General features: G+C 40.4%; 1 protein-coding gene across 4 annotated transcripts in view; it reads right to left on the bottom strand.

The window, feature by feature from the left end:
* Window positions 1-26,376, bottom strand: part of PCNX2 (pecanex 2) — a 352,025-nt gene extending 325,649 nt beyond the window's left edge. For all 4 annotated transcript variants that reach the window (XM_055147380.1, XM_055147381.1, XM_055147382.1 and 1 more), the window contains exon 1: window positions 25,976-26,376. In XM_055147380.1, coding sequence (XP_055003355.1) covers window positions 25,976-26,128 — 153 coding nt within the window. In that variant the 5' untranslated portion in view covers window positions 26,129-26,376. The remainder of the gene's footprint in view (window positions 1-25,975) is intronic.
* Between the last annotated feature and the right edge of the window lie 397 nt (window positions 26,377-26,773).

Below are 26,773 nucleotides of genomic sequence, written 5' to 3'. Positions count from 1 at the left end.
AAAAAAATTCCCCCTCCCACTTTTGTGAGGTACCATATTTCACAATGCTGTTACATACATACATCAGTCAAAACCACAGTAAAGTCTCACAACCAGACCTTACTGGTGCCCGCTCAAGCAAATCAATGAGCAACAGGATGACAGTGAGAGTATGTAATATGCATTTTTTTATTTTCTCTTTTTGGCTTTTGGGCATGTTCAGGGATTACTCCTGGCTCTGCACTCACAAATTACTCCAGGTGGGCTCAGGGAACCATATGGGATGCCAAGGATGAAACCTGGGCCAACTGAGTGCAAGAGGAACACCCTACCTGCTGTATTATCACTCTGGTCCCAATAATATATTTTCTAACTCTTTTTAGGATAAATACATTTTTATACTTTGATAGGTCTATTCAGATTTTTTTTAATTTTTAAAATTCTCTTCTCAATTTTTCTAAATTGTTTATTTGTATAATCTATTTGCAGAAGTATTGATGGAGCAGTCTGGATTAGACCATAAGTTCCCTTGAGCAACACCAGGAGCAACCCAGATCTGGGAGAATACTTAGCACTGCTGAATGTAGCCCAAAATTAAACAAAATCTTCTGGGAGACCCAAATGTAGGCGCCTAGTTATCAAAGGGAAAAAAATCCTTCTCTAATGCTCTAGCTTCCGAGGAGACATAGTTATTCCCTCTAGGCAAGGTGCTTCTCTGCAGTTCTGACTTCATCTCAATGATTTCTGCCCAGTCTGTGGAATAGGAACCGGGGTATGCCTTCTTTCAGGAGCAGAGGTAGAGGATGAAGTGCTGCATCTGGGTGGCATTCCTGAGCTGCAAAGTCTCTACCACCACGTCTCAAGTTAGAGAGCTATAAGACTTTCCGTTGTGCTGCTGACCCAAGAGGTCTAGTGTCTTTGACTATGAGATTCACAATTAGAAAATCCAACTACTTGCAGATAAAAATCTACATTCCACTTGTCAGCTTCCTTGGCAACAAAAATCCTATCTGAATCCTCTCCACTAGACTTCTTGTCTCCCTCAAGTGACTCAGAAAAGGGAGATGCTATAGACTGGCCACCAAATATACATGTACAGTTTATGCATGCAAACGGAAAACAATCAATCAATGCTCCAAATGGGGGCTTCCTGCTTTTGATAACTTATATGTCATGCATGTAATAAGCCTAACAAATTTGTCTTTCTATCAAAGTAAGCATTAGAAATAAATATGAGAAATAAACAACTAAAAAATATAATGAAACTTTATAAGTGATTGCTTAAATAGTCTAGGAAATGAAAAATAAAAAAATACCCAAAAAAAAGATGTTATCAGGGGCCTGGGAGCATATGCTGTGCATGCAAGAGGCCTAGGTTCAATCCCTGGCAATACATGTTCCCCAGAGTACCACTAGGCAGCAACTCCCCAACACTGAGCCAACAGTAATCCTCTAGCACCACCATGTGTGATCCAGAAGCAAAAACACCAAATATATTACCAAATATGTTGGGTAAGGAGCAATAATACAGTGGGTAGGCTGCTTGATTTGCACGCAAGTGACCAGGATTCTATCCCAGTACCCCACATGAGCCCTCATACTGCCAGTAGTAATTCCTGAGTGTGAACCATGAATAAGCCCTGAGCAGCACTGGGTGTGGCCCCCAAACACCACCAACAAAAAAGTAAACGTATGTAGTCATTTTCTAAGATACAAGCACTCTCCAGTTATCTCATCAGACTGTCTCATATTCTATACATTGTTACAGAAGCATATAAATTAAAACAACTCTACTAAAAGGAGTTCATGCAAATTTTTCTTCTTGAAAATTAAGCCAAGTGATTTCAGAAATGTTTTATTCAGACGATGCGACCTAATAAGTATGACATTAATCTGCCAAAAGTAGAATTCACACTGGTTTTGAAATTTACATATCAAACCGGTAGTATTGAAATGATACTGTTTCATGCCAGAGTATTCCCTCTTGCTGTGAGACAGTACAGCGTATGAGTATTCATACCATCTGGGGCAAACACAGGCTTTGGAACATACTCATTCATTTTCTGGAAGCCTAACCTAACAAAATCTATGATTGTTAGTTGGTCCTAAATCATTACAAAAAGGATACAGACTGAATAATTTGAGTTGTCTTACCTGCTTCAGTGATGAAAAAGATCCAGTTTGTTCACCCATTTTGTCAAAATAACAGAGATAGTTTTATGCCTCCAGTGATCCTTACCTATTCATTCACTCAACAGCTAAGGGTTGGGTATCTTTTTCAAGTCAAGGATGAAGTAAATTGAACTTATTTGCAAAGTAAATTGAACTGGGGTGGGAGAGAGAGTACAGCGGGTCAGGCATTTGCCTTGCAGATGACTGACCCATGTTCGACCCTCAGCATCCTGTGTGGTCCCCTGAGTACCACCAAAAGTAAAGGAGTAATTTTTTGCAGAGCCAGGAGTATCCCTTGAACACCACTAAGTGTGGCCCCTAACCAAAAAAAAAATCTAAGGAAAGTGGACAAAACACTTTTCTTAGCCTATACTTGACCATTTTAAGGTCCATTTCTTTTAGAGCTGATCTGATTTCTTTGTGTGCATCTTCTATCAGGGAAATGATGAATAGAGCAATAACAAGCCAATGTGAGCTTTCAAGACAGGTACTACAGGGGAAATGATATGGAAAAATGCTCAAGAGTTAGAAAAGTAGGGTTGAGAGCCTAAGCAATAATACAGCATGCTGTAAGGGAGTTTGCCTTACACATAGTCAACCCAGTTTTGATCCCCTTCATCCCAAATTGTCCGCGTGCACCGTCAAGAGTGACTGCAGAGCCAGGAATAATCCCTGAGCACTGCTGATGTGGCCCAAAAAGCAAAAAATGAAAAAAAGAAAAGAGAGCTGATTATACTGGCAGTGTTGTTTGAGAGAATTTTTTAATTTACTTTCCATATATTTTTTCTTTTTTTGTGGTTCTGAAGTTTGAACCCAACCATATATGCAAGGCAAGTCCTCTAGCACTGTGGTTAGGGCATTTGCCTTGCACGCAGCCAATCTGGGTTTGATGCTAACATCCCATATGTTCCCCCAAGCATCACTAGAAGTGATTCCTGAGTGCAGAGCCAGAAAGTTCCCCTGAGCATCATCAGGTGTGACCCAAAAATCAATATCTAAGTAGCTAAATAAAATGAGAGTAATTTTTGTTCATTTGTTTTTATTATAGACCTACATATGGCTACCCTCAGTGCTTACTTCTGACTCAGCGATCTCTCCTGATGGTTTGTGGGGATTATACAGTACTGGGAATCAAACCTGCACTGGCCATGTGCAAGGTTAGCAAACAACTTACTCCCTGTATTATCTCTCAGGTACTAAAATGAGAGTTTTTATGGGCCTAATCATCATCATCATCATCATCATCTCATTGATTGTCAAATTTCTCGAGAAATCTCAGTAAAGTCTGCATTCATCCTAGCTCTGAGATTTTAGAAGGCTCTCTTTACTCGTTCTTTCCAATGGTGTCACATTGGAGGCTCTTTCAGGGTCAGGGGAATGAACCCTATCATTACAGGCCTAAACTCTTTTAAAATTTTTACAAAGCTGACATCTGCAACTGTTCAACCTTCTCTTTCTTTTTCCTAAGAGGGTGAGTATAAGAGGAATGAAGCGGTGGGTCAGAAGTAACATAAGGACATTGGTGGAGATTCGTGGGTTCATAGTCAAGAAATCTAGGCTCATGCCTTTTCTATTTCAGATGGTAATGATTAATATTTTAGTGTAACATTAATAGGATGAATCCATCAATAACCTCATTAAAGACAAAGAGATGTCACCTTGCTGCGATGATCAGCTCAACAATAAATTTATACTAATTGATTTTGAATATACTGGATGTCAGTATCATGTGCCTTATAGTAGAAAATATAGTATAAATTTATAATAATTTGAATGTTTATAAAATATAAAATATACCTGGTATGTGCAACTTTTTATTTTGAAATCAAAACCTATAAATTCATTTTTATAAGAAATTTCAGAAATACTTCTGTCTTTACTACTTTAAAGTTTGCATCCATTATCTCTCAGTTTCTTGATTCTTTGTGTTTTTAAGTGTCTTGAAAACCCAAATAATAGGACAGGGAAATAGTACAGTGGGTAGGGCATTTGGTCTGTGCACAGCTGACCCAGATTCAATCCCAGGCAACCCAAATGGTACCCCAAGCCCTGGAAGGTGTGATCCCTAAGAGCAGAGCCAGAAGTAAACCCTGAGCTTGGCTGGGTGTGACCCAAAAGAAATATTGCAAAGTTTCTAAAATGTCTCAAATAATAATTTAATGAATGTTTATGATTTAATTTTAAGCAACATTTTTCAAAAATAATTTATATTAGCCACAGTGGCAGGGTGGGGTGGGGGGGAGATAGGATTGGGGAGGGTGGGAGGGATGCTGGGTTTACTGGTGGTGGAGAATGGGCACTGGGGAAGGGATGGGTTCCCGAACTTTGTATGAGGGAAGTATAAGCACAAAAGTGTATAAATCTGTAACTGTATCCTCACGGTGATTCACTAATTAAAAATAAATAAATTTTAAAAAATATAAATAATTTATATTAATAGATTAGAATCATTCTGTGATAATGCTCTTCCAAAAAGAGATAAAAAGATGAGTTGAATGTAGTTTTTCTTTACATATCATGTTCTATAAATAAGAAGTTTGAAAGTCGAATTTAAAAATGAATGGGGTGAGTACCTTGCATGTGGCTGACATGGGTTTGATCCCCGACATTCAGATGGTTCCCTAAACTCACCAGGAGTGATCCCTGAGTGCAGAGCCAGGACTGAGCATCACTGAGTGTTTAGAAAGAAATGAAGAAGAAAGAAAGAAAGAAAGAAAGAAAGAAAGAAAGAAAGAAAGAAAGAAAGAAAGAAAGAAAGAAAGAAAGAAAGAAAGAAAGAAAGAAAGAAAGGGAAGGAAAGAAGAAAGAGAGAAAGAAAGAAAGGAAGAAAGAAAGAAAGAAAGAAAGAGAGAGAGAAAGATGAAAGAAAGAAAGAAAGAAAGAAAGAAAGAAAGAAAGAAAGAAAGAAAGAAAGAAAGAAAGAAAGAAAGAAAGAAAGAAAGAAAGAAAGAAAGGGAAGGAAAGAAGAAAGAAAGAGAGAGAGAGAAAAAGAAAGAAAGAAAGAAAGAAAGAAAGAAAGAAAGAAAGAAAGAAAGAAAGAAAGAAAGAAAGAAAGAAAGAAAGAAAGAAAGAAAGAAAGAAAGGGAGAGAGGGAGGGAGAGAGGGAGGGGAGGCCGGAGGGATGAGAGACTAAAGATTTGTTACAGCCAGCAGGAGGTAAGGAGTTTGTCTTGCACATACCCAGCCTGAGTTTGATTACCAGCAACACTTACATTCTCCCTGGCCCTCATTCTCACAAGAGTTACTCAACCTTGGAACCCTTGACATCCTGGGTCAGATCATTCTATTGTGACAGCTATCCTGAGCACAGTACTCTATTTAGTAGCACCCCTACACTCCAAACCCAATGAAAAACCCTCTAGTTTTGTGGTGCAGAATTTGTGCCAAACAGTTCTAGTTTTTATTCAAATGTCCTTATATTTACCAAGCTGAAGTCAAGATAAATGAGTAAATAAGATATAGAGTAGTAATGCATCTGTTTATGGTTCTGGTAAATTGTGGTGTTCCCTTATTCAAGTTGAAATATAAATGGCAAAGTGAGAATCAAAAAGAATTCTGAGGAAAGCCAGGCAAAAGTTGCAGTTGAATGTTCAGGGCTTTCTAGAAAGTAGACAATTCAAAATATTTCACTTGTACATTTGAAGTAGGATGGGGATTGGTAAACACAACATACAAAGGAATATGGTTCCCATAGTGAAGTGCATAGAATGCTGCTTAAGCATGGAGGAAAAAATTATTATCTACTTATCTCAAGCAGGCACCAGCAACATCTCCATTGTGAGACTCTTTACTGGTTTTGGCATATTGAATACACGATGGGTAGCTTGCCAGGTTCTGCCCTTCGGGCAGGATACTCTCGGTAGCTTGTCAGGCTCTCTGAGAGGGACGGAGGAATCAAACCTGGGTCGGCCATGTGCAAGGCAAACACCTACCCGCTGTGCTATAGCGAAAAACCTAGAGGGTTTCTCCCCTCTCAGAGAGCCTGGCAAGCTGCCGAGAGTATCCCACCCACATGGCAGAGCCTGGCGAGCTACCCATAGCATATTCTATATGCCAAAAACAGTAACGACAAGTCTCACAATGGACATGTTACTGGTGCCCGCTGGAGCAAATCGATGAACAATGGATGACAGCGCTACAGTGCTACTTATCACAAGACTGTCAGTGTGGATAGTGAAAGGAGTGGACCTACTATATGGAACTGTTGTGAAGTCTAATAGAATCATCTATGTGGAAGCCCAGCATGTAACATAAACCATTACTTTTCATAAAAATACCTCATAAACTGGAGGGCATAATGCAAGTATAGCTATAAACTGTTGCCTTTACTCTCCTTTTTAGTGTTAGCAGCTCCAAAGTTATTTCTAAAACAAAGGCCTGACACTACCAGAATAAATGGAATTCTGGGATTGTGGGTATAAATGAATAAACTTGCAAAGTGACTGCTTGGGAGGAGCTGCCATATGGTAACTTATTATAACTTTTTAAAGTGATTATTTATGGAGACAATATGGCAGTTCCTCAACATTTTCAAAATAGAATAATCATATGATTCAGAAAGGCAAAGATATGCTTGAACGGAAGGTCCATGTTGGAGTATAAAGGGGACACAGAGCCAAGTAAAGAACATATAAGAAGCAATAAATGACAAATATATGATGAAGAAAGTCTGGATACGCCTTTGTCTCCAGCATCACAGACATGTTTCCCATCTTGACTGATCAATCTTTTACAAAATTGCTTAGTGTAAAGCACTCTGACTTCCATTATTTGGGTCACTTACAGAAAATTTTATCACTGGAGATAGCACAGTGGGTAGGGTGTTTGCCTTGCATGTGGCCAACCCGGGTTCGATTCCTCTGTCCCTCTCAAAGAGTCCGGCCAGCTACCAAGATATCCTGCCCGCATGGCGGAGCCTGGCAAGCTACTCGTGGCGTATTCAATATGCCAAAAACAGTAACAAGAGTCTCACAAGGGAGATGTTACTGGTGCCTGCTCGAGCAAATTGAACAGGACAACAGTGCTACAGTGCATATGGACACTCCTTTCCAACATTTAGAAACTCCCTAAATACAAAAGGCACCACAGTGCTTGACCCACAGTTAACATTGTGCCTTTCTTAATTTTAGTATTTGTGTCCTGGTCTCCCTCACACATTTCTAAAACTACTGAAGAGAGGCTAGGAGCTGACAAAGACAAGTGGAGGGAAAAACTGCAAGTATTTAACTTGTGGCAAACTGTCAATCCTACACTGGGTTACTTGCCAGGTTTGTTGTAGTGCCCTTGGAATAACAAATTGGGGAGTATGATGGGAGAGAAGCAGCAACACTGTGAAATTTCAGCACTAATATAAACATAACAACATCAAAGATAGACATATTATTCAATAAGTACCTTATTATCAGTTTTCTTTTATTGAACTATTTTTCAATAATTCCATCTACCATTTTGCTGGAACAAACTATGTAAAATAATTTACTTTGTTCCTGCCAGGGGGTGGCATGGAGGGTGGGTTGGAAACTGGGATAATGGTGGAGGGAAGGGAAGGTCACATTTGCGGTGGGATTGGTACTGGAACATTGAATTCCCAAAACAACTGTCTTACAAAACAACTTTGTAAACCATGGTGTTGACATAAAGTTCTTAGGGGGGACGACGCCAATCATATGAATTAGATGAAGGAAAGTCTAAGAAATTGTGCCTAGGCCTGAAGAGATAGTATAAGAGTCAAAGCACTTCCCTTGCACACCACAGACTCCGCTTGGATCCCTGGCACTGTGTACTGTCACCAAGCACTGTCAGGAGTGTCCCCTGAACACAGCTAGGAGTAAGCCCTGGGGTGGCCCAAACCTCCCACTCTCAAATAAATATAATTTGGGGGTAATTATTAATTCATGTTAAGAAGGAATATGAACTACTATGCTGAGAAGTGAAGATTTATAAGAAGTAAAACTTATCTGGTAACAAAGGGACCTGAGTAGAATTAGATGTCTCTTCTCTGATGTCAAGTCTTCTTTATCCCAACCTTCCTAGGTGAGCACAGCAACACTCTCCACATTATACAATTCTGGATTCAACCACAGCCGGATGACAGGTCTGAGAACAAGTCCTGAGGCTACATCAGGTGCTACATCAAATGACATTTTGGCATCCAGGATAGCTTCTATATTAAAGCATAATGTCTTAGCTTACTTAGGATGATCTTCATTTCCAAATGCAAGCCTTTATATTATGATATTATGGGAACTCAAATTAAGCCCATATTTGGCCAACCTGTACAAGTTTACTATCATATTCTTTAATATTGTCCAATATTGAAAATGAAAGCATAATGATAGACACCATAGAAATATAAAAGAGTATACCAAACTACTATGAATAATAATAATCAAGAGATAAAAAGGGGGAGTCAAATTCCTTGAAGCATACAACCTTCAAAAACCAAATTAGAGGAAACAGAAAGACAGAGCACAGGGAAGAAAACTTAAACAATAATCAAATCTCTCCTCCAAAACAAAGTTTAGGACAAGATGATTTCATGAATTTGTTCCACAAAAACTTTCAAGATAAACTATTACCTATAGTTCTCAAAGTCTTCAAAAATTTGAAGAAAATAGAATGTTTCCAAACACATGCTAGGAGGTCAAAATTACCCTGGTTGTTAAAATACCTAGAGACATCAAAAGGAAACTATAGGTCAATGTCCCTGGGAACACAAATGCAAAGGTCTTCAACAACATAACAGCAATTCAAATCCAACAATATACTATACAATGTATATAAGGATTGTACACCATAAGGAAGAGGGAAGTATTTCAGGGATGCAAAGACTCAACATATATAAATCATCATCTGAAATTAAGAAAAATAAAAACAAATGAGCTTCTGTTTTTATACCAAAGAGCTTCTGCTAGTGAAGCCATCAATAAAATCTAAGACTTACAGAATGAGAGAAAATATCTGCATATGACACATCCAACAGGAATTAATATTCAACATAGATAATTAACTCAGAAAATATAATATAAAACAAAACCACATAAAACTGCAGATCTGAATGGACACTTCTCCAAAGAAGTCATACAGATGGCCAAGGAGATGGTCAGACTTCCTCATCAAAACTGTGAATGAACGACTTAAAGCTCTTCCTGTTCCTGGGGTGAGAAGGTATCATTGGGCTACACTAGCACGTGACAGGGACAAATGGAGATGTTACTGGCACCCCCTCAAGCAAATTGAAGATCAACGGTATGACAAGTGACAAGTGATACAAGTCCACACCAATTTATTACATTCAATATTCCAACACCAATACCACCACGGTAACACCATCCCACCACCATTATTTTGAATTACCCCATCACCCCCCAAGTCTGTTATGAAAAATCAGGTTCTATATAATTTACTTTGTATGTCTTGTTTTAAATAATGCATTAAAAATGATCCAAAAATAGTCTCCTTAATGAAAAATGTGTGAAGATCTTTGTATCCCACCCTAGAGCCACTAAGCCCTTGTATAAGAGATTACTAGCATGTTGTTACATGTTGAGCCTTGTGTGCTAATATTTATTTTATTTATTTATTTACTCATTTTTTTAACTCAATAAATTCAATTTATTTACTATTATTCTTCAGAGAGTCTCTTGCCCGCACGCCTGGCTGTCTTCCCGGGGCCCCTCGGAGGGGATGGGCTCCAGCTTCCCTCCCGACCCCAAGCAGAGCTCTCGGCGGCTGAAGACCACCGGAACCTAGCAACAGCCATGCTCAAGGCCCCTCTGCACATTTGAACAAGCCTCACGCATGAAGGTACCAGCAGAGGAACCCAGGTGTGTGTAATCCCATCAATGGCCAACATCCAGAGCCTTAAAAGCAAGCTCCCAGAAGCATGCAGCCGCTTCACGGTCGCGTGATATCTTATAGCCTACTTCTCTCTCTGGGAGAAACTGGCAAGCTTCTGAGAGTTTCCTGCCCACATGGGACAGCCTTGCAAGCTTCCCATGCTGTATTCATATGCTAAAGCCAGTAACAAGCTGGATCTCATTCCCCTGACCCTTAAAGAGTCTCCAGTGCAACATCGTTGGGAGGGCCGAGTTGAGAGAGACTTCTAAGATCTCAGGGAAAGAAGGAATGGAGAGGTTACCGAGCCCGCTTGAGAAATCAATGATTAATGGGATTTTGTGATCGTGATTGTGATTTATTTATTTATTTTTGCATCAAGATCGGTTGCCTTCTGTAGGATAACATAGCTTCAGGTAGTTTAGGTTTATTGGGTTACTCTTGTTACAGTGCTCCTATTCCTCTTTGTTTATTTGTAGCTTCTTTCTTAGTGTTCTGTTGACTTGTAAATACTGTTTTTCTCTTCTCCTTGAGTCCTTTGCATAGTTTATTCAGAGCAATGTCCTTTTTGTATGGACACAGGAAGACTTAGCAGATGCTATGCTTTTATAACCTGGGAGTCATTTGACTCAACATGATATTTTTCTCCAGGGCATCTGTTCTCTCCACCTAAGCCTCAGCTGCTCTTACTTCCTAGCACCCCCAAAGCAGGGTCCCGACGAGGGATGAGACGGACCCAGGGCAAGCAGTGAGTTGTGTGCTACCCTGGCATCGAGATGGGCCTGGCCAAAGTGCCTAATGCTTAACTATAAGTTAAGAGCTTGATCATGGCACATGTTGTCATGATCCGAACAGTGATAACTAGATTTGGACCCTGCTAGGGTGAGGAATGATTAATCTGGCCTGAGTGCTGGGGTCTGAGTCTGTGGCAAGATGTTCCCAGGAGAGCTATGTCCATACAAAAATAATTAGTATTAAGATGTTAATAAGTGTTTGGACTAAGGAAAGGAAAAAAACCTTAAGAGTGAGGAAGGGCTTTGGAATGCCCTGCCCTCAGGAAGGGCTTTCTTATGTTGATCTTGCTACCTGGCTGGGTGTAGCCTAGAGGGCAAGGTGGGAGAGACAAGTAGGAGAAGAGACGAGAGAAGAGAGGTTGGAGTTGATGCAGAGAGAGGCCGGAGCTGGGAGTGCGGGAGATGAGAAAGATGGAAGATTGAATAAATGGTAACTAATCAGCAACCAGCTTGGTCCTCGTTCTTCCTTCGCCTGTCCTTGGCCAATGGCTGTCCCAATCCAGCCCATACACAGCGGTTCCAGAGCACCGAACGCGGGCGGTGAGACAGAGCCGCCCGAAGAGCCTGCGAGTGCACACGCCCGTCAGCGTGCTTTAGTTTTTTTTAGCCTTCTACCTTAGAATCATCAGAATCATCATCCTGTTGATCGTCGATTTTCTTGAGCGATCTCAGTAACGTGTCCATTCGTCCTAGCTCTGAGATTTTAGAAGTTTTTCTTTACTCGTCCTTCCCAGCAGTGCCACACTGGAGGCTCTTTCGGGGTCAGGGAAATGAGACCCATCATTTTTACTGGTTTTGGCATATGAATACCCCACGGGGAGCTTGCCAAGCTCTCCCATGCGGGCAGGAAACTCTAGGTAGCTTGCCAGGTTATTCGAGATGGAAAACCAGGCTATAAGATGTTAAGCGGCCCGCTTTGAGAGGCTTGGTTTCAAAGTCTCTAGATGTTAGCTGTTGATGGGATTACACAGCGCTGGGGGCAGTTTCTGGGTGTGACCTCCTAGCTACTGGAAAATGGGAGATCTGGGTGGAAGAGGCTCAGTCCCAATCCAAGTAGGCTTGGAGACCTCAGTCCTGGGTCCCACACACCTGGGTTCCTCTGCCGGTTCCTTCATGCGTGAGGCACGTCTGAAAGTGTGCAGGGGGGCCTTGAGCATGGCTGTGGCTGGGTTCCAGAGGTCTTCAGCTGCCAGGGCTCTGCTCGGGGCGGGGAGGGAAACTCAACCCACCCTCTCCAAGGGAGCCCCGGTGAAGACAGCCAGGCGCGGAGGTAAGAGACTCTGCCTTCTACCTTAAGCCCAACAAATGTGGTGTGCTACTCTTGGTACATCTGTGGAGTACAGTATAAAATCTCACATGGCTGCAAATGCGGCAGCACACACCAGATATTCTGAAATTTTAAATAGGGTGATACAACCGAAGATGACTTTGGGGTCCTGAAGCATCTCTGTAGCCTGTGGCTCTCTTGTGAGATTTATATGTGAGTCTAGGATCAAGTCCATTAATGAGTTTATATGACTTTTGGAGGTGGTTTGTGGGTGTGGCCGCCAGACTACAGAGAAGACAGGGAAATGGGGGAAGTCATCCATTCCTAATGGATGACTTTGTGAGAGCCTGAAGAATTCAGTTACAAAAGCAGCATACCTGAGGTTTTTAGCAGCTTCATTCTCATGTGTGAGGGGCTTGTCCTGAGCCTGTGGAGAGCAGCCGTGAACACAGTGGTGATTGGGTTCTAGAGCCCAGTTTCTTTTAATCAGGAAAAAGTTTCTAACTATCATATAAATATAGCAATGGAATATGTAATTGGCACATAAATTAAAACAAAGTTTACTGTGGAAGAAAGAATAATTTGAAATTTAATACCAATACCAAGAAGTAGAATTTTGGTTTCCAAGCGAATTTTGAATGATCTGAATACAGGTCACATCATTGCAACGAGTATATTGAAGTGATCACATAATGAAATATGTCCTACTAAAACTGTGTCTCTTTGCTTATCAAGTTACATTTCATTGTAAAGAGTAATTTGATATATTAGTGGATATACTGTTTTCTTTGTGATATGAGGCACCACCTTAGGTACCAAGTGGGAATTACTTTTCCCATCCTCAATATTCCTGCAAACTTGGGCTAGGATAAGCCTTCCTTGACTCTAAATATCTCTCCAGATGGTGTGTTATTTCTCTATTCCCTGCGTGAAAGAACCATCTTTGCCAGATGTCATTATTTCTTCACCTCCCATTACCTCTTAAATCCACAGTAATGTGACTGTTACCAGCACTTCACAGAAAATTTTCTTAAAATCTCTCTAAAAACAAATTTCTCTGTTTTCAGTGGTACTCAGAGCAGTTGTTCCTCTCTTGAAATGCTTGCCTCTTTTGCCTCTAAGACATCATGCTCTCCTGGCTTTTCCTTTGCTTCACTAACACCTCCTCTTTGCCCTACTTCTAAAAATAGAGCTCCTTAGATGTTACTGCTTAGCCCTCTTTTCTGTTTCTAAACATATCACATAAGTTTTCTCATGCAGTCCTTTGTCAGTAACTATACTCTCTATATTGCTGATTTTCAAATTCATTTCCTTATCTTTAATTGCTCATTTAATCCCTCCACACCTTTTCCCAATGGTCTCATCCACCTCTCCACTTTCTCTAAAGAAAATGGTGGTGTAATGGTGATGGGACTGGTGATGAAATATTGAATGTAATCAACTATTATGAAGAACTTTATGAAAAATATTTTTTTAAAAAAATCACCATCATAGCCTCGGCCTGACTCCACCTTCTCGGACAGACCTCACAGAGACATAATCTGCTGAAAATTCAGGTATGTGGGTTTTGTGAATGAAATCTCTAGGCTTTCTCGGGGCTAGGATAGGCTACCTCCCTCCACTCCTTGTATTTCCAGAAGCCTCAGCAGTCGCATTCACACCCCACAGCTGGCATCCAATTAAAAAGCTACCAGCCTTACTGTCGCAATAAAAATACTGAATGCCCTGAACAAATGGCATGACCTCTTAGCACCTGTATTGCAAACCATAATGCACAGAAGGAAAAGGAGAGAGAGAGCAAGAAGGAAAATTCCTCCCATAGAGGGAGGCTGGGGATGGGGATGGGGTGTTGGGAGATGGTGGGAGGGAAACAAGGAACATCAGTGGTAGGAAATGTACACTTGTGGAGGGTGGGCACTGTATCATTGTATGACTGAAAATCCAATTATGAAGAGCTTTGTAATGGCCTATCTCAGGGTATTCAAATAAAATTTTTTTTCAAGTAATGTGGGGTTCATGCCTAATTCAATTAGCTTAATCAATGGTTAAATAAATAGCAGTACTTCTACATTAAAAAAAGAAATAGAATGATTAGACTCATTTGTGGGATATAAATAACATAATATGAGACTAATACTTTAGGACAATAAAAACAAGGGCCAGGAAGATTGGTCCATGGTTGGAAACCTGCCTTAAGTGCTGGGGGAGAAGGCAGTTGGGATAGAGAAGGAATAACTATGACAAAACCGTTGGAAATGATTACTCTGGATAAGAACTGCATGCTGAAAATAGATAAATGAACAATATGTTAACCTCTCAGTATCTGTAATTACAAACCATTATTCCCTAAAGGAAAGAGAGAGAGAGAGACAGAGAGAGAGAGAGAGAGAGAGAGAGAGAGAGAGAGAGAGAGAGAAGGAAAGTGCCTGCCATCAAGATAGGTTGGGGGGAGAGAAACTAGAATATTGGTGGTGGGAAATGTACACTGGTGGAGGGGTTGGGTGTTAGAATACTGTATGACTAAAACCCAACATTGATTAGATTTGTAACTCTGTATCTTATGGTAATTCAGTAATAAAATAAAATAAAACAATCAAGTCAATAGCAATATTGAACAACACATTAACAGCAGCTGAGCAAAAGATCAAGAACCTCCAAGATAAGGTAAAAGAAATTTCTAGAAAACAAGAGAAGGTGAAAAAGAGTCTGAAAAGAAATGAGTAACATACCAGAGACCAGGATGAGTTCAAGAGGAATCTTATAATATCATCAAAGGTACTAAAGAACAAGAAATCAAATTGGATGGAGTAACAGTATTTTAAAATATAATCATCATCATCATCATCCTGTTGATTGTCGATTTTCTCAAGCAATCTCAGTAAGTCTCCATTCGTCCTTGCCCTGAGATTTTAGAAGCCTCTCTTTACTCGTCTTTCCCAATGGTGCCACATTGGAGGCCCTTTCAGGGTCAGGGGAATGAGACCCATCATTGTTACTGGCTTGGGCATATAAATACACCACGGGAAGCTGCCAGGCTCTCTCATGAAGGCAGGAAACTCTCGGTAGTATGCCAGGTTCTCCAAGAGGGAGAATTAGGCTATAAGATGCTTCCAGGAGCTTGGTTTTATAGTCTCTGGATATTGACCTTTGATGGGATTACATGGATATTGACCTTTGATGGGATTACATGGCACCAGGGAGAGTTTCTGGGTATGACTGCCTAGCTACTGGAAAATGAGGGATCTGGGCAAAAGAGGCCCAGTCCCAATCTGAGCAGGCTTGGAGATCTCAGCCCTGGGTCCCGCACACCTGGGTTCCTCTGCTGGTTCCTTCATGTGTGAAGCTCGTCTGAACTGTGCAGAGGGGCCTTGAGCATGGCTGTGGCTGGGTTCCTATCATAGACAGGAATTTCCCAGATTTGAGGATTGCAGGCACCAAGATGCAAGAGGCCCAAAGGGTTCTAGCTAAAATAGACCTAACTAGAAAAACTCCCAGACACATTATACTCAAAATGAAAACTTATCAATATAAAGAAAGAATATTCAAAGCAGCAAGATCAATAAAGCAACTTACATAAAGGAGATCCTATAAGAGTCACAGCAGATCTATCAAATGAGATGAACACCTCACCAATGAGATTATCATTCATATTTGAAGATTTCATACAAAGTTTCAGGGAGAGGCAACAGCTCAGGGGATTCATAGCCCTGAAATTGGTTTTACAAGAAGCATTAAAGGAGCTTTTTTAAAGAACAGGGCAGAATTCTCCGTATGTGACATTGTGTAGGGCACTCAGTTGTGATGTTTATGCTTGCCCTGTCTTAGATTAAGAAGGGCATGTTTATTACTAATTCACTAAGGAATTTTACATTTTTCTAAAAATGAATACCTCTTTTATATTGAATATGCTGCCCTATTAGTCTTTCAATATTCACTTTCATACAATAAAACACTTTGTACAATTTTAGGATATTCAGATTTTTCCCCTTTAAATTTTCTTGATTCTCTTAACTCTAAATTTTATAGCCATAGGCTGTATCTATTACATTTAAACTCTAAAATATATCAGCAACAAATTTTAAAAAATAGTTTTATTAGTGACAATACAGGATTATTACCATAATTAGACACAAGTATAAAATAAAAGCTAATGCGATATATTTTAGATATCAGAATTGAAAATAATGCCTGCTCTATATAAGTGAGAGCAGGCATTAGTTTATATTGGATTCAATGATGTTAATTTATTTTCATAGTGTAATATCATATTAAATCAAGTATCGCAAATTGACTTACTGATTTATTTTTTGATAATTGCATTTGCCATTCTTCTAAGTTTTCTTTTTTTTTTTTTTTTGCTTTTTGGGTCTCACCCGGTGATGCACAGGGGTTACTCCTGGGGGTGCTCAGGGGACCATATGGGATGCTGGGGATCGAACCCGGGTCGGCCATGTGCAAGGCAATCGCCCTACCTGCTGTGCTATCGCTCCAGCCCTCTTCTAAGTTTTCTTAAAGCAAGTAATGTGGAATAAATATGGGTTTTGCCTGCTGGGGTGGGAAGGGAAACATTGGTGTAGAGAAGGTCACACTGGTGGTGGGATTGGTGTTGGGACATTGTATGCCTGAAAAAAACTGTATTACAAATAACTTTGTAAATCACAGTGATTTAATAAATATCAACAAAAAATAACATACAACACAGATTCCCAAACTTATTTTGCCTAGTACTCCTTTTCAGGAAAGAAAATTATTCAGTGCTCCCCTGGCAATCTTCCTTCTTTAAGCAAACTAACATAAAGTACTCCCCAATTACACCCCAGGTTACTACTGCCCGACTGGAAACTTCCCAGCAGTCTCAGAGGTCTAGTACTTGGGAAAACACTAGTATACATTATCTACTGGGTAACTATTGAAACTTTTCTGTAAACTGTTTTCAAAAATAGATTGGAAGAAGGGCCAGAGAGATAGTACAGAAGTTAAGATGCTTTTCTTCCATTCTGCTGTTCCAGGTTCAAATCTCCAGCATCACATATGGTTCCCTGCACACCACCAAGGCACACCCTGAGCAGAGAGCCAGAAACAGTCCCTTGGCACCACTGGGTGTGGCTCCAAAACCGAAAAAGAAAAAGAAGTGAAAAAGATTGAAAGGTTAAAAAGTAATATATTATTTCAAATTTGGCAAAAAAAATTGTTTCAAATTGCATTTCAATGAATTGAAAACTAAATCAAAGCCCCTTTTTGCAATTTTTGCTTGGCTATCTTATAGTCAGTCATTAGGCATCAGAGTGGAAACTATTTCCACAGGGAAACCTTATATGTCAAAGCCATGATGGGGCTCCCTGTCTTTACTATACAATATGTCACACTTCCTCTATGACAGCACTGACCATTGTGCTTTTCCCCTCCTTACCTGTCAACTTCCTGAGAGGAGAAACTATTCTCTCTTTAGCCTATTGTATTCCCTATATCCAACAGGATACCTGGAACTCAGTTTGCTGTGGACATAAGTGGTATTCGATAAATATGTCCAGTTCTTTCACTCTGTTCCAATCTTTATATGTGAGTTTCATCAGCTATAAGCTGGAAACTATGGCAGAGACATTCTGAGTTATTGGAAGGATTTAATGGGAAGATAACTTAGTTGATTCAAAACTTACAACAATCCCCCACCTCAAAACATGTTCAGTGAATGTTAGCTATAATTATTGTCAAGACCAGTAACATATAAAACTCAAGTGAGAGAAGGAATCTGGAGTTCCGACCTCCGTCATGGTCAAGAATCAGGAACACAGTCTCGTTTGCCAAGACGTCAAAAATCAGATGGGCCGGATATGTAATGCGATTCAGACATGGCCGCTGGACTAGAGCTGTTACCGACTGGATTCCACAGGACGTCAAAAGACCGCGTGGCCGCCCACCAATGAGATGGTCAGACTTCTTTCTCAAAACCTTGAATGAACGGTTTGAGGTTCTTCCTGTTCCTGGAGTGAGCAGATACCATTGGGCTACACTAGCACTCGAAAGGGACGAATGGAGACGTTACTGGTGCCTACTCAAGCAAATCAAAGATCAACGGGATGACAAATGATATAAACGAATCATAATAATATAATTGAAAATGCTTAGAGAGAAAATTTCATCCGGGGGTGTGGAGGTAAGAAGTATTCTGAATAGCCCTAAAAACTAATCTTTTTTTTCCCCCATAGTATGTAGGAAAGAGATTTAGAGTGAATAAAATGAAAATAAGGTTAGGAGGTATTTTAAAGCAGTCGTATGAGAATCAGTTAAAAATCCTAAATCATAATCTGGTACATCTATTTGTACATAAGAGAAATAAAACCAAGGATGTTAAAGCATTTGTTATCATAATTGAAAGAAATTGTCAACAACAGCATCCAAATATAGTCACTAATTGGGAGAAAGCGTAAAAAAACAAGCCCTAAGAGAAGTGGAGGTGGGGTGAGAGACATAAATTTAACCACTGGAAAATTAGTCATGAACTTGCAATAGTAGAACAGAAAAAGAAGGCAGGAGAGCTATTTTGGGAGGAGATCGAAAGGTTAACATTCCAAAGTGGGATATCATTCCCCTAACAAAAAACCCCAAGGTTGGAATAATCTCCTGGGCAAACAGTTTGGGTCTTTTTGAATCTGACTGGGCAAGCAAAAATGAGCTCAGGAAAGACTATAATTGATTATAGGGCTAGCAAAAATGCATCCAAGAGAGAATAGTATAAAACCGTTTAGGGTTCTTTTAAGTGTAGAGGGTAACACAGGCAAGAATAGAATAGGAAATTGTTACCACTCAAAACTTTGAGGGGTCTGCTGTTTGCCTAAGCTATTGTGAAATATCCCAGCCTTCATGTACCAATTGAGCTATGCTGTGCTTACTAACCGTCCTTAATGTCGCTATCAACTTAAACAATGGCTCAGTGTGTTGGAAGCCAAGGTCAGGGAAGGATGTTGTATTGAACTAACAGCCACTCTGTGAGCTCACTCAGAGCTGTTTCAGTGAGTTAAATAAACTCAGACAGTCCTCGATGTTTGTTTGTCTCTTATGTGTCTGTCTCTGCAACCATCCCTGCTAGCTGAAGCTTGAAGGTGCCAAACCAATTTGCTTTAGACATCCCCGGCCAGAGTAGGTGCTGGTTCTTTTGCCACAAAAAAAAAAAAAAAAAAAAAACCTGCCTACAAACATGATGTGTGCAAATGGCAGAAACAGAATAAACAGAAGGAATTGCTGAGAAAGTTGGCAACTGTCACTCAAGAAAATCTGTATTAACATGTGAAGGATGGGAGCTGACTGAATCTGAATTCACTGACTTCCATGATACTGATGGATGGAAACTGATAGTAGTGGTGAGATTGGTGTAGGTGCATTGTATGCCTGATGCTCAATTATAGTGCTATGAGCAAGGAAACTCTGGATCTTAATTGCTAAACCTATACCATTAAACTTGTTATCCCCATTTTATAGATTCTAACGCTAAGGCCTACAGAAGTAAAGAACCTTTCTCAAGGTCACATCATTATTAAGAGATTAGAATGGGAAAGTTTTCTGTTACTGGCATGTGTGGTCAGAGCTTATATAGGGGTCAAAATCAGGTGCATGATGTTCTTGTTCTAAAGAAAGAAAAAAAAAGAAAAAATGAAGAAGAAAGAAAGGAAGAAAAGAAAGAAAGAAAGAAAGAAAGAAAGGAAGGAAGGAAGGAAGGAGAAGAAAGAAAGAAAGAAAGAAAGAAAGAAAGAAAGAAAGAAAGAAAGAAAGAAAGAAAGAAAGAAAGAAAGAAAGAAAGAAAGAAAGAAAGAAGGAAAGAAAGAAAGAAAGAAAGTGTTCCCTGAACACTGCCAGGGATAATTCCTGAGTGCAGAGCCAGGAGTGACCTCTGTGCATTGCCGGGTGTGACCCAAAAGGCAAAAAAAAAAAAAAACTTTCTTGCTTCAAAGAAAGAAAGAAAGAAAGAAAGAAAGAAAGAAAGAAAGAAAGAAAGAAAGAAAGAAAGAAAGAAAGAAAGAAAGAAAGAAAGAAAGAAAGAAAGAAAGAAAGAAAGAAAGAAAGAAAGAAAGAAAGAAAAAGAAAGAAAGAAGGAGAGAGGGAGGGAGGGAGGGAGGAAGGGAAGGAAGAAAGAAAGAAAAAGAAAGAAAGAAGGAGAGAGGGAGGGAGGGAGGGAGGAAGGGAAGGAAGGAAGAAAGAAAAAGAAAGAAAGAAGGAGAGAGGGAGGGAGGAAGGGAAGGAAGGAAGGAAGGAAGGAAGGAAGGAAGGAAGGAAGGAAGGAAGGAAGGAAGGAAGGAAGGAAGGAAGGAAGGAAGGAAGGAAGGAAGGGAGGGAGGAAGACATAATAAATTAAATAAATTAAAGTTTAGGCTTGCTCTTCAAGCCCATTATCTTCCTTGAGCACGTATCTCACTTGTCTCAATGTTTACCGCTCTGGGGAAGCCTGTGTTCTCTCTCAGACATGTACCTCTCCAACTGTCTCCTCGTATCTTTCTAAATAAGTTTTAATAAAACTTTCTTGCTTCGGGACTGGAGCAATAGCACAGCAGATAGGGCGTTTGCCTTGCACGAGGCCAACCTGGGTTTGATTCCCAGCATCCCATATGGTTCCCTGAACACTGCCAGGGATAATTCCTGAGTGCAGAGCCAGGAGTGACCTCTGCATCGCCGGGTGTGACCCAAAAGGCAAAAAAACAAACAAAAAAAACTTTCTTGCTTCACAAAAAAAAGTTTAAATAACTGAAAACAAATGAATCTTCAGTTTAAAAGAAAATGAAAATGAGGGTGATAATAAATCAATGTAAAAGTCTTCATAAATTATCTAAATTGATTTAATATTCTTAGTACTGTACTTTTGAGCATTTCTCATAAATAATAGTTTGTAAGTACTGTTATTTTCTCTATAAGCAAACAAATCTGAGTAAACATCAGGACTAAGAAGTAAGTTAGCCTCAATAATTAGTAATAAAATTTCTATTGACATAGTCAAAATTCCCATAAATTAAAAGGTAGATTCTCCCCAGTGTAATGGTCTTCACTAAGCATAGTTCAAATTGTGGAAAACAAAAAAAAGGTCAGTGGTCCCTTAAATGACAAAACTACAAATAAGCCCTTGTGAGTGAGCAGCCAGCTATTTTATTTGTACCAAGCTCTGGTAAATAGAAAAAGACTGGAAACAACACTTAGAATTATATGTAGTAATGAAGGGCAGAAGATATTTAAGCATTAAGAGATTTCTAGTCTCCCACAAAACTCAATTTGGAGAAATAAGGTCTTTTATTGGTCACTTTCAGAAACCAGAGAACAGAGCTGTTAAACCTGAATTTCTTTATTACAATAGGCTTATAATTATGTTGCTTGTTTGTTTGTTTGGGGACCACATCCATCCATGCTCAGAGTTTACTTTTAGCTCTGTGTTCAGGCCACCCTATGTAGCACTGGGGATCAAACCTGAGTAGGCTAAATGCAAAGTAATCTGCTTTATCTCCAGATATCTCCAGCCCAAGATAAATTGGATATTTAAAAGCAGCAACCATAAAATGCTCTCATATAAAATTTAAAAATTTATACAGTGGCATAAATATATAAAAATGTTGTGTTCTGTTTCAAAAATTTATGCATACAAATTTTGCTTACACAAGTTTTAACTTCCTAAACTCTTGAGATTTTGTGAAAAATTACTCTTAAATGTTACTAAAGAACTTAACTAAGGGCTATTTACAAACAAAGGTAGGTCTCCCATGGCAATGAATTCCTGGGAAGTAATAAAACCTGTAGCAGTAAAATAAAACACAATTAGGCAGAAATTAAGTACTGATCATATGCATACATCAAACATTTTCAAACTTTTACTATTGGGGAAGGGTTGGGGATCTTCCAAACAGTGCTCAGAGAGTCTAAGTAATACCCTCCAGGTAAGCCAATTGAGTCAGACAGATCAATGTTCAGGCCTGACACTGTGAGAAGTGGGGGGCCACTGGATAAGCAGAGCAGAGCTCAGAGGATCCCACTGTATACCCAGTGGTACATCAGGGAACATGTAGTGCCAAGGATTAAACTCAGGTCCCTGCATAGGCAATGATCAGATCCCTGATCATTGATCTATCTACTCAGCCCTGCATATAGCAAATATTATATGAAATTATATATTAATGAGCCTATATGCAAAGAAAAAAGCTTGCAAGACTAGACATTAAATGTTAATGAGGCTGTGACTGAGGTATGAAAAAGAAGTGAAAGTTAAGGGCACAGAGACAGCTCACTGAGGCCACAATTTGAATCCTCAGTACCACTCTGCGTGCCCAACATTATCCCCTTGGCATTGCCACTTCTGATTACTGGTCCCACAACAATTTATATGCCTTCTGGCTTACCACAGCAAGTGTGTGTGAGTACGATAACACCACCACAACAAAAGTGTGTGGTGCCTGATGAGCACTGCACCCAAGTATGTGCAACCCAAGTCACTGCTACAACAAAGAAAAGGCAAGGAGGAGGATACCTGAAATATATACATTACTTTCAGTAGCAGTAAATCAAAACATGTAGTGGGTGAGATTATGCAAAACTGCTTGGAACAGAAAAAAAAAGAGATAGGGTAATTTGATTTTCAGCTATGTGTTATTTATGAGGACTAGAGCGATAGCACAGCAGGTAGAACATTTGCCTTGCACGCGGCCGACCTAGGTTCGATTCCTCCATCCCTCTTGGAGAGCCTGGCAAGCTGCCGAGAGTATCCCACCTGCACGGCAGAGCCTGGCAAGCTACCCATGGCGTATTCGATATGCCAAAAACAGTAACAACAAGCCTCACAATGGAGACATTACTGGTGCCCACTCGAGCAAATTGATGAACAAAGGGACAACAGTGCTACAGTGAAGTGCTACAGTTATTTATGAGATGTTACCCAAATGCAGGAAACTCACTCTACTAGTATAATAAGGAAACCATGATGAATCAACAAAATAAAAATTCATATCCCAAAAAAACTCCTGATGTAGAAGCAAAGGTAAAACATATGTTCCAACACCTGAAATCAAGATTTGATTCAAAAAGTTTCTATAGTACTAATAGTAAATAAAGGTATAAAAAGCGAGGGAGAAAAAAGGTTAATTCTAGATAACTGGAATCAGAGACTATTCCATTGAGCTTTAAAGGTTGGAGAGATTTTTGGCAACTAGAAGGGATCAGTTCATATGAGCACTGTGTGTCAGGTACTATTTTCATTGTATACTATTTTCATTATATTTTCATTAAGGTATGCAATCCTCATAGTCACCTGCTGAGGGAGATACTATTGTCCCTATTTACAAATCAGGAAGCTGACACATATGAAAGCTTGCATAATCAATAAGAACCAGGACTGGCCCAAGTTGGTACACCTCATTACTCTGCTATGCTGCACGTCTAGTCAAAAAGAAAATATTGAGATCTTTAGGCTAAGAAAAGTGATTAACAAGGGCATAATGAAGAAGGAAGATTGCATTTATTAAAGGGTCTTGAAGGATCAGTCTCCATATGAAATGTTTTTCCATAATATTTTGTTAATGATCACAATGTCCAAAAAGGGAGAGAGAGAGAGAGAGAGAGAGAGAGAGAGAGAGAGAGAGAGAGAGAGAGAAGTGCCAGTATAGAGGCAGGCTGGGAGAATGGGGGAGTTGGAAGGGTTGTGGGAGGGAAACTGGGGAAACTGGTGCTGGGAAACATGCACTGATGGAGGGATGGGTGTTGGAACCCTGTATAACTGAAATCCAATGATGAATAGCTTTGTAATGGTCTATGTCATGGTGATTCAATAAAAAACTTTTTTTAATTTTTCTTTATTTTTATGAGGTCATTAGCATATATATTTTAAGAATGAAAAAATTAAGCTACAGATAACTCAGATATTAGGTCAAACAATCAAACTATCAAAGCAAATTTAAATGATGTCTGAGTTGCATACTAGTCAAGCTGAACAGATGGTTGACTTTGCATGTATTATCTCACTAAGTCCAAAACAATGTTGCCAATCTGGTACTGTTAGTTTTCCCATTTTAAAGATAAGAATATGAAAAAAAACATGTAAGTAACTTCCAGAGCTTGTACGAAGTAGGCACAGGGCCAGGGTGCAGCTCAATGGTAGAACACAGGAGATTGTCATGCGAACAGAAACCTAACCCCAAGGTTGAGATAGTCCACTGGGCAAAACAGCATAGGTCTTGAAATATAAACAGAAAAAATGTACCCAAGAACGAATACAACAGATAACAGGGCAAGCAAAAATGCACCCAGGAACGAATAGAACAAAATTGTTCAGGGTCATCTAGATAGAGAGGGCAACAGAGGCAAAAATAGAATAGGAAATTGTTATGACTTTACTCTGTACTTTTAAGGGTGCCCACTGATTGACTATGCGAATATCAGTCTCTGGCTTTAATGTACCCATTGAATTTGATGTAGTTACTAATTGTTCTTAATGTATATGTCAACTAAAATAATAATGTGCTGGAAACCAAGATGAGCTATATTATATGAATAAATTAAATGATATTATAAATTATGATAGAAATGATATGATTTAAATATTATATAATTATACAATAATATATGGATTAATGTTTATAAGTGTGCTCACTTATGGATGCCCAGGTTCCTATCAAAGCTCGGATAGTCCTTGTGTTTGCCTCTTTATGTTTGTTTGTCTTATTCTCTGTGACCAACATGCACTAAAAGGAGGCTGAAGGTGACAATATGATTGGCTTTACACAGAAGAGCACATGTTTTACATGTTTTACAAGTGTGAGGCCCTGGGCTTATCCAGAGTACTTCTGGGGAAAAAAAGAAAATGTGGACCCCAAATTTAATCTAGTCAGCATGACAGTTCAGAGCCAGAATTCTGGATAAATTGTGATAAATAATAAATGGAAGTCAAATCATGGATACTCTCAACTTCTCATGTTAAATTAAGAATCAGACTATGATGAAAATAGTTGCTGTGGAGAACATGATCAAATTATGTTTTAAGAAGAAAATCCTTCAATACACATACCAAAATTAGATTCTAAGCATAAAAAGTTTAAGAAGATGTGAAGACTTTTACCTGTTCAGTTTTTAGATAATGTTAAGGTGTTGATTTAGAGTATTTATTTAAGATGATCACCCAGGTGATTATTTGGCCAAAACTCTCTAACCATAATCCTACTAAAGTGTGAAACCCCAACTAGGTACTCTAATACTTTGCTTAGGATGAAATTAGAATTTAGCCCTCATTATGTCTTTCTACATATTTCTTGGCATAGTGACTTCTTAACATCATTGATCATCATTTCTCAAAGTAAAAACAGAGAGGAAAGATCAGCAACTGATGCTAGTACAGCAGATAGGGCACTTGCCTTGCACGTTGACCCAGGTTTGATCTCTGGTATCCCCTATCGTGCCCCAAATCCCGCCTTGATCCTTGAACACAGAGCCAGAAGGAAGCCCTGATCACAGCCGGGTGCGACCCCAAACCCAACAAAACCAAACCTGAAGTACTTTTACTTTTAACACTTCATTCAGCCATTTAACCATCTGGCAACTTAGCTACCATGCACAAATATTGAACACCAGTCTCCCAAGCTAACCAACCAAGAGGCCTCGGGGTGTTCCCCTACAAAATAGGGTCAACATTACTCAGCGACAAGCAGAGTCTGACTCAGCCAAACAGCAGGCATCAATTCCGAATGAGTCCCAAAGTCCCCAAAGTCCCTTTGGGGACTTGTTTTCTGGTCACCGAGTTCCCCATAAGCTCTTTTCCTATGCGTTCTCTGTCCCAAATTCTTGCAGATCGTCGCCTTTCCACCTACGAAGCATGACTGTGACCCCTTCCCTCCATGAGGAGGACAGGCAGATCTCGGGGTGCCTTTCCAGCTTCACTCTCTCCCCCGTGGCTCCGCAGCGCTCCCCAACTTACCAAGTGCAGGGCCAGGGGCAACAGCAGCAGGAACAGCCACAGGTAGAGGTGGCAGCTGTTGGTGAACTTGCTCTGCTCCGGGTCGTGGTACCAGCCGCCGGTGAGTGCGGCCCACACGCCCTGCCGGAGCAGTTGCAGCATCTGGGACACCATGCCTGCTGCAGCCGGGGTCAGGCAGCGCCGCGCCGCTCGGCCGCCACCCGCGGCTGCCGGGTCCCGGGACTCCCGCCGCTTTACCACCCGGGCCCAGGGGCGACGCAGCCCCCGCCGCCGCTGCCGCCGCCACCCTCTCCACCTCCTTCCTCCCCACAACTGAAGCTCGAGCTGCCCTTCCACCCAGACCCGCGGACCGCGGTGCCGGAACCGGCTGCTGCCGCCGGGCAGGTGGGAGCCATGTCCGAGGGAGAAAGGATTTTCCCATGATGCTCAGAGGCGGAGGCTCGGAGGATGCTCCACAGGCTCCGCCCAGCGCCCGCCCCAACCCTGAGCAGATCTGGGGCGGGGGGCGGAGTGAGACGGTGAGAGACTTTCTGAGTCCACCCCCTGAACCTCAACCAGCTTCCCCCAGAAACTTGTCCAGATACTCTTTTAAAAGAGGACAAGAAAGCTTAAAAATCAGAAATGTTCACACGCAGAAGAGATAACCCAGGACAACCGCCTGGTCTTAGCCTGTATTTTTGACGTCTGCACCAAAATATTGACTTAGCCAGGATGTAAGTCATACATCATCCAGTGCAGCTTCTCTGACCACCGTCTGTACATTGGCAGTCTCTATAGATAGCAGCTGATCCCAGATTA

The sequence above is a fragment of the Sorex araneus genome, chromosome 9 (genome assembly GCF_027595985.1).
Source record: "Sorex araneus isolate mSorAra2 chromosome 9, mSorAra2.pri, whole genome shotgun sequence".
NCBI lineage: Eukaryota > Metazoa > Chordata > Mammalia > Eulipotyphla > Soricidae > Sorex > Sorex araneus.
This window is presented reverse-complemented; position numbering and strand designations above follow the sequence as displayed.